This window comes from Panthera uncia, chromosome E3 (genome assembly GCF_023721935.1).
Source record: "Panthera uncia isolate 11264 chromosome E3, Puncia_PCG_1.0, whole genome shotgun sequence".
In the NCBI taxonomy this organism is placed as follows: domain Eukaryota; kingdom Metazoa; phylum Chordata; class Mammalia; order Carnivora; family Felidae; genus Panthera; species Panthera uncia.
Window position 1 is genome coordinate 30328285 of NC_064815.1, and position 13864 is coordinate 30342148.

The 13864-nt window shown below is 65.3% G+C and overlaps 1 protein-coding gene across 1 annotated transcript in view; it reads left to right on the forward strand.

Annotated features, from left to right (window-relative positions):
- The window catches only part of TNRC18 (trinucleotide repeat containing 18), an 89234-nt gene that overhangs the window by 27010 nt on the left and 48360 nt on the right, over positions 1-13864 (forward strand). Inside the window, exons 6-12 of the mRNA XM_049638973.1 lie at positions 1-1182; positions 7310-7412; positions 7708-7913; positions 8330-8476; positions 8963-9153; positions 10466-10895; positions 12121-13119. The exon at positions 1-1182 is cut by the window's left edge and continues 5 nt beyond it. Coding sequence (XP_049494930.1) covers positions 1-1182; positions 7310-7412; positions 7708-7913; positions 8330-8476; positions 8963-9153; positions 10466-10895; positions 12121-13119 — 3258 coding nt within the window. The remainder of the gene's footprint in view (positions 1183-7309; positions 7413-7707; positions 7914-8329; positions 8477-8962; positions 9154-10465; positions 10896-12120; positions 13120-13864) is intronic.

Consider the following 13864-nt stretch of genomic DNA (forward strand, 5'->3'; position numbering starts at 1 on the left):
CGCCCCCCGCCGCCCCGGCCGGGGCCTTCGCCGCGCCGCAGGCGGCGCCCGCCGGCGTCTACACCATCTTCCCCGCGGCAGCCGCGGCGGCGGCGGCCGCGGCGGCGGCGCGCGAGTCGGGCCGCGAGCACCGCGTGGTGGCGCCCACCTTCGTGCCTTCCGTGGAGGCCTTCGACGAGCGCCCGGGGCCCATCCAGATCGCATCGCAGGCGCGCGACGCCCGGGCCCGGGAGCGCGAGGCGGGCAGGCCCGGCGTCCTGCAGGCGCCGCCCGGGTCTCCACGGCCGCCCCCCGACCGGCCCGAAGCGCTGCGCGAGAAGAACTCGGTCATCCGCTCGCTCAAGCGGCCGCCGCCCGCCGAAGCCCCGCCGACGCGGGCCGCGCGCGCCTCCCCGGACGCCCGGGCTTACCTCCCCGCCAAGGAGCTGCTCAAGCCCGAGGCCGAGCCGCGGGCCTGCGAGCGCGCGTCCCGCGGGCCGGCCGCCGCCCCCCAGCAGGCGGCCAAGCTCTTCGGCCTGGAGCCGGCGCGGCCGCCCCCGCCCGCCGGCCCTGAGCCCAAGTGGAAGCCTTTCGAGCTGGGCAACTTCGCCACCACGCAGATGGCCGTGCTGGCCGCGCAGCATCATCACGCCAGCCGCGCCGAGGAGGAGGCGGCGGCGGCGGCCGCCTCCAAGAAGGCCTACCTGGACCCCGGGGGCGCGCTGCCCCGCGCGGCGGCCGCCTGCGCCCGGCCGGGCACCGACGTGCACGCCGCGGCCCACGGGCCCGGGGAGGCCTCGGCCATGCAGAGCCTCATCAAGTACAGCGGCAGCTTCGCGCGCGAGGCCGTGGCCGTGCGCCCCGGAGGCTGCGGCAAGAAGAGCCCCTTCGGAGGCCTGGGCACCATGAAACCCGAGCCTGCCCCCACCTCGACGGGCGCCCAGCGCGCCCAGGCCCGCCTGCCACACCCCGCGGGCCCTGCGGCCGGCGGAGGCCGGCAGCTGAAGCGGGACCCGGAGAGGCCCGAGAGCGCCAAGGCCTTCGGGCGCGAGGGCACTGGTGCCCAGGGGGAGGCAGAAGTGCGACACCCACCCGTGGGCATTGCGGTGGCCGTGGCCCGGCAGAAGGACAGTGGCGGCAGTGGCCGGCTGGGGCCTGGGCTAGCCGACCAGGAGCGCTCCCTGTCACTGAGCAACGTTAAAGGTGGGTCTTGTGTCCCACCTGTCACCTTCTCCCTGCCTTCCTGGTATTGTGTGACTGTGAGATCTTTGTATGATTAAAATTTTTTTAACGTTTATTAATTTTTGAGAGAGACGGAGCTAGAGTGGGGGAGGGGCAGAGAGAGGGAGACACAGAAGCTGAAGCAGGCTCTGGGTTCTGAGCTGTCAGCACAGAGCCTGACTCGGGGCTCGAACCCACGAACCGTGAGATCACGACCTGAGCCCAGGTCGGATGCTTAACCTACTGAGCCACTCAGGTGCGCCTCTTTGTATAATCTTTTAATGGCTTTTGTTACTGTGTCTAGAGCACACAGGATAGCTCAGCTGACAGTTCCTCATGGGCATTCTCGTTTTCCCTTCTCTGATGTGTTCGTGTTTAGAATGTTGCATTGAATATTTTTGTGCATTGCATTTTCCTGATATTTTGAGTCATTTCCCAAGATAGGTTCCTAGGAACAGGCCAGCTGGAGGCCTTCAATCCTAAGTCCTTGAGGGGGGTGACTGCCTTGCCTCGTTCATCATCCCAGTGCTTAGTGTGGGACCTGGTGCCAGAGTAGGTGTTTGATGAATGAATGAATGACCGAGTGCGATGGACAGAAACTGGGTCCTAGTGGTCTCGTGGGACTTTCGGTGCCTTAGTGCCTAAAAAATGCTTGCTGATTTCGGTAGGGAAGAACTGTCCGTTTCTTTCAATTATTGGTGAGGTTGAATATTTTCCCAGAACTTGGTTGATGGTGTTTTTTGTGTCCCTTGCATATCGTGCTGTTGGAATCCTTCATGGGATTGGGGAGGGTTGGTATTTGTGGCATTTTTATCAGAACTCTGGCCTTGGTCTGCCCATTGTTGAGCCAAGGACCCTTCCACAGTTGGGTACTAGGCCGCACCCCCTGCCTGGACGGTGTTAAGTGTGTTGTGGTGTGGGGTTGTTGGACTGGGGTAAGGGCCCGGGAATCTCATGTCCCACTGGCCTTGCTCTCGTGACTTCTCAATGGTCGACCTGGATTTTTTTCCCTGCGTCTCTGTCCCCAGTGTCCAGCCAGCTTCCCGTACGTCCCAGCTGTGAGCTTAGGCTTTGGCCACATTGTGGGCCCCTGTCTGTGGCACCCACGTGGCCCCCTTCCCTGCACCTCCCAGACTTTACCCCATAGGCCACCTGGATGTCTTGGGTGTCTCACTCCTGGGTCCCCATCACTTCCTTTGTCTGGCCCACCCGTGCTGACTTCTGGGCTTTATCCTCTGTCCGTGGCCACTCTCCTGTCCCAGATGCCTCTAGACGGCTCAGCCCTGCTCTCCTGGATGCGCTGGATGAAGCCCGCAAGGCACGGGCCGCCCTGGGACTCCTGCCGGTCCTCGCCCCACCCGTTGGCATGCAGGCTAGCGGCCGGCCGAGGGTCTTTATCCGGCTTAGGTGACTCAGAGTGAGTGACGCTTCCTGGATGTTTGTTGAATGAGCCCGTGGTTCTTTGTGGGGCCTCCCTCGTCCCCTCTTCCCTGAGCCAGGAAGGCCCGTCCTCCAACCCGGGGAGCTGGCCCCAGGCCCTGCCTTATACTGGGATTGGAAGGGGAGTGGGCAGCAACCCTTGGCCAGGGGGTGGCTGGCTCGGTGCTGGACGGGTCCTCTTGCTGGGACAGAGGTTTGCCCCCAGGGACCCCCCTGTGAGGTCAGAGCTCTTTGTGTCCTTGCCCGAGAGGATGCTCACGTGACACGGCACGGCACCCCTCTCGGGGGCTCCCAGTTCCCTGAGCTCGTGTCGGAGCCCAGAGTACCTGCTCATGCCCGAGGGCCCTGTGTCCATGGGTTCCTAGGAGAGCGAGAGAGAGAACGTGTGAGAGAAAACATACGTGTGTGAGAGAAGGTCTGTGAGGGAATGCACGCGCATGCGTGTGAGAGCACGTGTGTGTGACGCTGCGACAGAACGTGGGGGAGGAGGGAGGGCCTGGCGGGTTTGGGGTGAGATGCTCGGGGATTGGTCTGGAGCAGGCTTGGTCTGGTGCCGCCGCCCGTCGAAAAGTAGGCAGCGGGTTCTTCTCCTTAAAACCGTTCCCATAGGACGGGGTGGCTTTTCCCCAGTGCTGGGCGCCCTTGTGGGAGGGCAGGAGTGGGGGGCGCCCCCGGCCGAGTGGGTGGCCGTCAGCCCGGGTCTCCCGGTCTCGTCCCATCTTCCCTGTCGTCTCAGAGTTTCAGAGTGAGCCTTCTGCCTGTCGGTGGGTTCATGTACCGTCTGTCCGTCAGCTCCGTGACCTTGAACAAGAGGCCTGAGCCTTCTGGGCCCCAGTGTCCACATGTACCACGTGGTCGCCGGACACATAGTAGGTGCTTCACGAACAGGCCTGCCTTTTCTTGGCTTGCATTTTGCGTGTTGGGGTCTGGGAGCTTCTGACAGTGCCTGTGAGTCCTAGATCCTCCCGGAGTAACGTCCCCGTGGGCCCTCAGGGGCCCTGAGATGGACCAAGGAGGGGCGTGACCTACGCCTTTGAGTCCCAGCGATCCGTGGCCTCTGCTCGGAAGCGCGGCACAGCCGTGGGAGAACTCAGTCGTTAGGTAGAACCAGCCCAGGCTCTGGTACCCTCCCAGCTTCACCCCTGGGGAGAGCGGGTGAGGAGGCAAAGTGGCTTGGCCAGGGTCCCAGGGCTCGGGCTCGAAGAGGCAGACTGAGCTTGAACCCTCGGCCCAGGCCTGTGTCTCTTCCCTCTTCGTCTCGCCTGTTGGCATCAGCTCTGTGATGGAGTCACATTAGGGGTAGATCTGGGGGGAGGGGTCGTGAGGACGCGCCCGCATCGCTCCAGGCAGAGCTGGGGTCGCCTGACTGTAAGCCCCGGCCATGGCCCCAGACCCCGGAGCCGGTGGCAACCACATCTGCCGACAGGTTCACGGAGGCCAGGGCACCAGGCCTCAGTCCCAGCCTCAGCCCCATTTGGAGAGGCTGTCACCGCATGGCTGTGGGCCCCGGGAGCAAGGCTGCCGTTTCCCTGGCACCCATCCCGTGCCCGCTCTCCGTGGGAAGCGCAGGAGGCCCACTGATCTGGAAGACCCGCTCAGACTCCGATCCCAGCCAGTAGGCCTCCTTGTCAGTCGGTGCCGTGACCTGGGCAGGTGGCTTTGTTGTCTTCTTGTGCCTCAGTTTCCTAACCTAGAGCGGGAAGACGGCCGGGGTTTACCTCCTGGGTTGATGACTCCTGAATGAGTGAATGCCTGGAGAAGATCCGGGGGCCTCCTGCACGTAGAAGTGGCCTTGAGATGTGGGTTGTTTCCACAGCTCATGTCTGGAGGGCCGGGATGGGGTCTTGTGTCTCTGGGACATTGGAGGGGGCCCCGCGCCTGCCCCGCACGTCTGTCTCGTGCAGGAGCTGGCCTCCCACCACCCTGGAACTCAGCACAGAGAGGTGATGGGCCCTCTGGTTTCCCTTCTCACTTTGAACAAAATCTGAACCACATTCCCTTCCACAGCCCACAAGGCCCTACAGTCTATACTCACCCCTTCTGTGGTCTCCCCTCCTGCACCCTTCTTTTTATTCTGTCTAGCCCCCATGGCCTCCCTGATGTTCTTTGGCAGACTTCTGTCTGAGGGCCTTTGCCCTTGCCTTTGTTTATCTCATTCTTCCTGGCTATCTTCTTGTGACTCTGTCGGTTCATTTATCCGTTAATTTGTTCTCCGCGTGTTTATCGAGTAGCTTCCCTTTGGCCAGGTATTGGGTAGGGAAGGAGGCACACAGGCGGGAGTGGGACTCCTTAAACCAGAGCAGTACATAATCTGATGGAGAAGACAGATGGCGAACAGCCAGCGAGCAGAACAGCAATCCGTTGTGATCAGTGCGGGGAGGGAGAGAAACGAGAGCTTGATGGAGAGGTGGTCAGGGAGGGCTTCGTGGGGGAGGTGGCATTTCAGCTAAACTCTGACAGGAAAGGCTGAATAGTCTAGGGGAAGGGCACTCTGGGTGTCGGGAACAGCGTGTGTGGCCCTGAGTGTGGTGAATACAGAGAGCCATGGTGACCGGGGCATGGTTCTGTGGGGCCGGGGTTCTACAGGAGGGACAGGTGTGTACAGGGGTTAGAGGGGACAGGTTGAGGCCGAAGGAGAAGGGTGTAAGCTGCAGTCCGGCCAAGCCCGGGGTGAGGTAGTGGGGGGCACGTCACGCTTTTTCAGAGACCAGCCATGTTCGGACGGGGCTGTCTGCGGCTCTGACTCGAGTGACCTTGGGGGTGGTGGGTGCTCCAAGATGGGGGGGCCTGCAGACGGGTTTGTGGTGGGAGACAGGGCCCAGGATGGGAAGCCACTGACACCCTGAGTGGTGACAGGGCAACAGACATCGGACAAGGGGGCTCGGGGCTAGGTGACCCTCTAGGCACTTGTCCCTTTTGGGGACTCCAGGAGTCACTGCTAAGTCCTGTTCCTGAATGCAGGGTGGGCCGCTGGGCAGGAGGGCCCTTGGGGTTTCTATGGGTTTGGGAGGCCATCTCCGCCTGGAGAAGGGAGCTGGGGCACATGCTCTAATTTCCCAGCCCGGCCCTGGGACTCTGGGGGGTCCTCCACATCTTGGCCTTGTCTGAAGCCTGGGCTGCCCTTCCGGACCTGACCACCCCGGGGGATTCCCTAAAGGGACCCTCTACTCCGTCATGTAGCAGGTGGGTGGTCTCAGGATCCCTGTGGTTACAGGAACCACACTGACACTCCCCTCAGGCTGGCCGTGGCACTGCTCTCCCACTGAGGGCCCCTCCCCTGCTTGCCACGGGCCGGGCGGGGTGAGACCACAGCAACTCTGAGCTGGTGTAAGTGAAGTTGCCTCAGCGACTTTGCCGACTGCAGCCCGCGCGGATAGTCGACGTAGCAGGGAGGCACCTCGGTGTCCCACAGGGGCCGGGTTGTGAAGACACGTGCTCCCTCGCCCGCCCTCACTCCTGCCTGGCCTCTGGATGCCCCCGTTGTTGGCCTTAGATGCTCACTGCACCTCCCTGTCGTCCTGGCCCGCCTCTGGGACTTCCAGGCTGTCCTCCCAGGTGGTCTCCTGGCCCAGTGTCCCCTCCTGCCTCTGGGGTGCGCCCCTCCCCAGCGCTGCTGTCTGTCTCCTCGTGTGCTTGGTCCACGGGCGTGTGCCTCTCTCCGGGCTCCTGTCCTTTGTCCTGGGGCTGTCAGGCTCCCGCCTTCCTGAAGGCTTGGGGGGGAAAAACCGCGCACCCTGCCGAGCCTCTCCTGGGGGCTCTGTTCTTTGCTCGCTCCCAGTTTTGGGTGGGCAGAGGGGAGACATGAAGGGGAGATGGCTGATGGCAGCATTTCCCTGAGTGCGGGGGCTGCGGCCTGACCCCTGGTCTGGCGTGGAGCGCCTGTGCTGGCGCCTCGGCGAGGCGAGGCCTCCTCCCTGCGCGCCCCTCCCAGGTCCGCCGGGCCTCTCGAGATGCAGCGGGGTGGGCGCCAGCCCCAGTGCGTTTCTCTCTTGAGCAGCGTCTCAGCTGCTTTCTGTGAGGCCACTGTGGCCAGCGACCGTGCCCTAGCCTGCCCGGGGCTGCCACATGTGCACCGGGTTCTGGCTTGTGCGGAAAACACCCCGAGAGAGGGCCCGGGGCAGGAGCTGGAGCTGGAGCTGGTGGAAGGTGGCAGGGGGGAGGAGGGACGGACCAGACGGCTGTGTGCCAGGCCGGACTTGGGGACCCGCCTTCTCTGCTCTGAGGGCTCTCTGGGGGTCGGGCAGCTCATGGAAGGTAGAGCCGAAGGGGCAGCTCACACGTTTTTCCCTCCTCCCCCCTTCCCCCTGACGTGGATCGTGTTCTCTAGTTTTACTTTACTGTCCTGATTTGAGAAGGCTTAGCCACGTGTCTGTAACAGCCAGAACCACGACGGGACCGCAGTGGGGCTTGAGCGTGGCAGGTGCTTCCCTGGGACCTGGGTCTGGCTGTGCTGCTTTCTTGGGTTGTGGTTTCCCCTCCGTCTTGACCCGCCACGCCCCACCCCGCCCCCAGAACCCGCCTTCGAGGCACAGCAGTGGTGAAGCGGCACCCGCACTTGCCCTGGCGAGGTCCACACCGGCACTCAGGGGCGGGTGGCGGGGGGGGGGGGGTGCAGGTGCGCCGGCAGGGGGTGCTTGCTGGGGGCTCACTGCCTGCCTGCTCCCCTCAGGACACGGTCGAGCTGATGACGACTGTGGGGACGAAAGGGCCAGGCACCGGGAGGAGCGGCTGCTGGGGGCGCGGCTGGACCGAGACCAGGAGAAGCTGCTTAGGTGAGGGCTTGGGGGGGCGAGGGGCCAGGGAGGGCGACCCTAAGTGGGTGGGGCCCCTGTCCTGAGAGCCCGAGCTGCCCTGGCCCCTGATCCTAGGCCAGGTGGCCCCACAGCCGCTCTCTACAGTGAGTGTGGGTCCCCCTCCTGGGGGAAAGCCCCGGGGGCCCTTCTGTTCTGAGGCTGAGCCCGCCCCTCTTTACGCTGGGTGTCCCCTGGGTACTTGGGGTGACACCCCATCTCTCCCACGTCCCCCTGGCCAGCTGGGCGGTTGCCAATGCCTCTGTTCTCCTTCCAGAGAAAGTAAGGAGCTGGCCGACCTGGCTCGCTTGCACCCCACCAGCTGTGCTGCTAATGGCCTGAACCCCAACCTCATGGTGACCGGTGGCCCGTCACTGGCAGGCTCGGGGCGCTGGTCCGCCGACCCCGCAGCCCACCTGGCCACTCCCCCCTGGTTGCCCCGCTCGGGCAGCGCGTCCATGTGGCTCGCCGGACACCCCTACGGTAGGTGTGGGGCGGGCGACTTCCCCCTTGTCTGGCGGTTGAGGACGGAGCGGGCCTGACGTGGTTCTTACTGGAACGGGGCTGGGGCAGGACTGTGGGTGGAGGGGAGTCTCGTGTGGGACCCACGCCCCGAGCTGGCTCCTGTCTTCCTGTTGCTGGGGCCCGGGCCTTGCCCCTCTGCAGACGCTTTGGCTCCCTCACGTGTCTGAAGAGGACAGTTGCTAGGACACCGGCCTCGTGGGTCCCTCTGTTGAGCCCAGTTGGAGGTGGTACCCAGGGGTGGTTGGCTTGCGGCCCGTCACCCCTCGGCTTCCTGCACGGAGACCCCAGGAAGGGGGCGTCTCGGGAATGGACAGAACTGGGGTCGTCCTGGGCCCCCGGCCCCTAGCATTGACCCGGGCCTGGGTCTCTTCTAGGTTTGGGCCCCCCACCTCTGCACCAGGGCATGGCACCTGCCTTCCCGCCTGGCCTGGGGGGCTCCCTGCCGTCGGCCTACCAGTTCGTCAGGGACCCCCAGTCAGGCCAGCTCGTGGTCATTCCCAGCGATCACCTGCCTCACTTTGGTAAGTGGTGGCCTTGTGGTGGGGGGCAGTGGCTGTGGTAGCTTTGCCTGGAGAGCCTGACCCAGATGCCAAGGGCCTTCTTGGGGGACAGGCGCCTGCCCAGAACAACGGGGTGGGAGTTAGACCAGGGCGCCTAGGGGATGTTCTGATGTCTGGGGTTTCCCCGGGTAATAACGCTATGGTGGTCCCTGTTCTGATGGGCTCCTACTCAGAACCAAAGCAGGCTGCCCCCACCTGGGGCCTGGCCCCCCTGCCCTGGCCCCCCTGCCCTGGCCCCCCTGCCCTGGTGCCTCCCATTGCATGGGAGTCCACTTGGTAGACCATCGGGTGTGGTGGGAGGAAGAGCTTGGGGTCCCCGCGTGTGGGTGCGGTCCCCCCTGGGCTGGGGACAGGGGAGGGGGTAGAGGCTCCGCTGCTGGGGGCCTCAGCCTCCCCCTGTGTAGAGGGGGGCGACGGGCACGGCCTTACTGTCCGTCCTGCCCCCAGCGGAGCTGATGGAGCGGGCCGCGGCGCCACCCCTCTGGGCCGCCCTGTACCCGCCGGGCCGCGGCGCCCTGCACCACGCCCAGCAGCTACAGCTCTTCTCCCAGCAGCGCCTCCTGCGGCAGCACGAGCTCCTGTACCTGCAGCAGCAGGCCGCCCAGGCCCTGGAGCTGCAGAGGAGCGCCCAGCTGGTGGTGAGTTGCTGGTGGGCGGGGGGTCGAGGGACGACCCTCCGAGCCCCCCACAGAGGGAGAGGCAGACGGGTCCGCAGGCAGAGACAGAGGATGGCAGGGGCTGGTGGTCGGGGAGGGCCGCCTGGAGGAGGCAGCGGGCGTCTGCCCCCAGACCTGGAGGAGTTGACCGTGGGCAAGGCCCAGAGGTGTGTGGAGCCGTGCGGGGGCAGGGTGCAGGGAGCAACGGGGAAACCGAGGCAGGAGAGGCAGCCTGCTGGACTGGGCAAGTTTGCGTGGGCTGCTGAGGAGATCCCGGGGCCTCCTGCGGATTCCTAAGCCCGGCCTGACCTCGTCCTCGAGCAGCTGGGCTGGGCCAGGGCTGGCCTCCAACACCCACGTTAACTGGTCCCGTGCGGGAGGAGCCACGAGGGGCTGGTTCCCCGTGTGGGTGGGCTCCCTGGAGCCAACGGCGCTCCTGCCTACGTGCAGGTGCTCCGGGACGTCCGTCCTCTCGGCCTCGCTGCTTTCCCTTCGTGCAGCGGCCACCGCAGAGGCCACGGTGGTGGCTTGTGTAGCAGACGGGGCCTGGGTTTGACCCTTAGCTCTGGCATGCCTGGCTCTGTGCCCTTGGGCCAGTGACTTCACGTCTCTGGGCCTCAGATCTCCTCCTTGGGAAAGTGGCGATGCCGGTGATCCTATGTCCTCGGGATCGTTCAGTGAGATTTAATCGTGGGAGTAGTCGGTGCCAGCGTGTTCTATGTGCCGACCGCCTGGTCCCCCTGGCTCCCTGCCCCCCAGCGAGCACTGGCTCTTCTCGAGCAGCTCCCTGCCATTTCCTCAAAAGCCATCAAATGTAGGAAGAGACCCCCCCACCCCCACCCCCACCCCCACCCCCACCCCCACCCCCGGCATCTTGAGACCCAAAGGTGTTAGGACAGCACGCAGCGGGTAATGAGTTCTCTGTGAAGATAGCTATCCTAAAGCCATACGAGTGTGGGGAGTGGGGCACCTCCTTCATCGTCAGGAGCCTCACGCCTCTGCCCTGTCCCCCTTGTGCCAACTGAGGCTCCCGGTGGGGCCGGAGTCTGGACTGGAGGCCCCCGCCAGCCCCGGTGGCCCCCCGGACAGCCCCCCCCTACCCCGCCCAGCCCCGTCTGGGGTTCCACAAGGAATGCTGTGCTTGTTACACGTGAGCCACGACGGAATGTCCGTAGCAGGCTGGGAGGGCGGGCAGCCTGCATGCTGGGCCCTGCTTGAGGCGACCCCAGGGCCTGGGCAAGTGCCCGGCGATGGCTCGTGCTGTGCTCACCCTGCCTGCCGGCCCCCTCCCCAGCAGGAGCGGCTGAAGGCCCAGGAGCATCGGGTGGAGATGGAGGAGAAGGTGAGCAAGCGGAGCCTGGAGGCTGCAGGCAAGGCCGGCCTGGCCGCCCCGGGCCCTGGGCTGCTGCCCCGGAAGCCCCCCGGCCTGGCCGCCGGCCCCACGGGCACCTACGGTAAGGCCGTGAGCCCGCCGCCATCTCCCCGCGCTTCCCCTGTGGCTGCCCTGAAGGCCAAGGTCATCCAGAAGCTGGAGGATGTGTCCAAGGCGCCCACCTACGCCTACCCCGCCACGCCCAGCTCCCACCCCAGCAGCCCGCCGCCCGCCTCCCCGCCGCCCACTCCCGGTGTCACCCGCAAGGAGGAGGCGCCCGAGAATGTCGTCGAGAAGAAGGACTTGGAGTTGGAGAAGGAAGCCCCCAGCCCCTTCCAGGCCTTGTTCTCGGGTAGGAGTGTGGCTGAGACCCTGGGGTGGGCGTGGGGGGCGCGTGTCGCCCAGACCGGAGTCGGGTCTGGCTCTGGTCGAACCGATCGCCGCCAGTCCATTGACCATCCGGTTCTCCAGCCCTTCCTTCCTCTGTCTCTGCGGGGCACCTGTGGCGTACTGGGCCTGCCGCCAGGCTCTGGAGTGAATGCATGCGTGCGTGGGTTGGACACAGCCTCTCTCCAGCCCCACCTCGGTAGTAAAGTCAGGGAAATGGGCGTGACGTTAGAATCTCCTTCAGAAGGACTCGTTCTCAGGGTTAACCAGACCGAATCGAGAACGGTAAAGGAAGCGCTCCTGGCACATGGCACGTGCAGGGTTGTCACGATGATCACGCCCTTACTGGACCCCGACCCCACCCTCTGCCGTGTGCTTCGAGCACAGGCGCTCATCCCCTGCCCTGCGCCAGTGGGGACGTGCAGCAGGTGGCCTTAATGGCGTCCCTCTGCCCCGGCGGCTGTTCAGAGCGTGAGAGCGTCCTCGGGAGGATTTGAGTTCCGATTCAGGTTCTGCTACCACCAGAATCTTGGGGCAAGTGACTGCTCCTCTCTGGGGAGATTCGATGCCGTGCTAAAGGCCGGCACTAAGCCTGGCCCCGGGGGCCGCTCCAGGCACCCGTCTTCCCCCTCGTCTGGCTCCCGTGGAGCACCCGGAGCTTGCGCAGAAGCACCGCGAACATCTGGCCACGCGCCGCCCTGCTCTTGGGCGGCTACGCTCGGGGGCGGGGGTTCAGAGTAGAAACGTGGAGGGCAGCACCGTGTTGCCGTTATTTTTGAACAGTTGGGCTGCCCCGACTCCACTTGAATGGGGTGAGGCGGGAACGGAGGCCAAAGGAGGCCCCGCCGGGTCAAGACCATTGCTGGCCTACGGAGCATTTGCTTCTGGGCCAGCCTCGTGCCGGGCGCAGAGGCGTTGGGGGCCAGAGAAAGAGAGAGCCGACCGTGGTTTCTGCCTTTGAGTCCTGAGGCCCCCTCGGGACGGGGCGGCGGCTGACTTGTGTCTCCGTGGCCTGGACGTGCGGAAAGGCAGCAGGGGTCCCCCGATGCCGCCTGGTGTAGGACCGCCGGGTGCAGAGGGTGGCCACGGGGCTCCGTCCCGCCTGGTGGGTGGGTGTTGACGGGGGGACGCGGGGGGTGTCGGACGCGACGGGTGAAGGGGCCTCCGCTGACTGTCCGTGTCTTTGGCAGATCTCCCGCCCAGGTACCCGTTTCAGGCCCTGCCGCCGCACTACGGGAGGCCCTACCCGTTCCTGCTGCAGCCCACGGCGGCGGCCGACGCCGACGGCCTGGCCCCCGACGTGCCGCTCCCGGCCGACGGGCCCGAGCGCCTGGCGCTCTCGCCTGAAGACAAGCCCATCCGCCTGTCCCCCTCCAAGATCCCGGAGCCGCTGCGGGAGGGCCCGGACGGAGAGGCGCTGGCAGAGCGGGAGGTGAAGGCCGAGGTGGAGGACATGGACGAGGGTCCCGCCGAGCTGCCCTCGCTGGAGTCGCCTCTGGCGCTGCCCCCCGAGGAAGCGCTGGCGGCCCCGAGCCCTGCGGCCGGCTGCGGAGGCGGCCTGCTGGAGGCCCAGGCCCCGAGCGCCGGCGGGCAGGGGGTCGCGGAGGCCCCCGGGTGCCCGGACTTCGCGGAGGGGGCCGAAGCGCGGGTCGCCTCACCCGGCCGGATGGAATCGTGCGCGGCCGCCCCGGACCTGGGGGCGCGACTGACGCCGGAGACGCTGGTGGAGGCCAAGGAGGAGCCGGTGGAGGTGCCCGTCGACGTGCCCATGGCTGTGCCCATGGTAGAGGCGGTGCCCGAGGAAGGCCTAGCCCAGGCGCCCCCGAGCGAGCCCCGGCCCGGCCTGGAGTTGGCAGACTGTGACGTGCCCCCCGGGGACGGAGAGCGCCTGAGCCTGGAGGCCCGGGAGGCCGCGCCTGTGCCCGGCGGCACCTGCTTCCTGGAGGAGGAAGGCTCCGACCAGTTTCTGCCTGGCCCGGAGGACCCGCTGGCTGGCATGAATGCCCTGGCGGCGGCTGCTGAGCTGCCCCAGGCCAGGCCTCTGCCCTCCCCGGGCGCCGGAGCCCAGGCCCTGGAGAAGCTGGAGGCGGCGCAGAGCCTGGTCCTGGAGCAGAGTTTCCTGCACGGCATCACCCTGCTGAGCGAGATCGCTGAGCTGGAGCTGGAGAAGAGGAGCCAGGACGTGGGAGGTGAGTCGCCATGGGCGGTTGGTTTCTATGGCATTTTTGGGGGTTTTACTTTTCCTAAGGATTTAAACATTTTGAAAATCCCCAGGATGGGGTTTACCCGTACCCATTTTTGAAAAGTTGAGGCAGAAATACACGGGGCAGAATTTGTCATCTCTGCCGTCTACAGGTTAGTAGCGTTCACGTGCGTTCGTGTCGCTGCGCGCTCGGTCTGCGGGCTTCTCTGTGAAGTTTCTCCTCGTTCTGTCGGTGCCGCGTTTTGTATTAGCGTGATTCTTTGGGTTGCGGGGGACAGAAAGGCTCATTTGAACTGGCTTAGAAAAAGGGGAGGGAAATCGATGGGCTCTCGGCAGCCAGGTACAGCGGTAATTAGGTAATAAGTTTCAGGTATGGCTGGATCTGGGCACTCCGTCATCGGGAGTTTCTTGTCCTGTGTACCCCTTCCCCGTCTCTCCCTCTCTGCCTGCTCCACTTTTCTGTCTGTTGTCCTCATTCACGGCAGGCCCACTGTCCTCTTGGGGGTCACCCAATACTTCTCGCAGGCCCACGGGCCTGCCGAATTCAGCAGACTCCCAAAAGAGGCCACCTCTTTCCTGGTGGCTCCGGCAAAGGTATTAGATTCATTCTCGTTAGTTCCCTGGGGGGTCATGCTTTGTGCAGAAGCAAACTCTCTGGGCTGGGAGATGGGATGGAACGGGCTGATTGTGCATCCTCCCCAACCCCCCCCCCCCCCCCCCCCCCCCCCCCC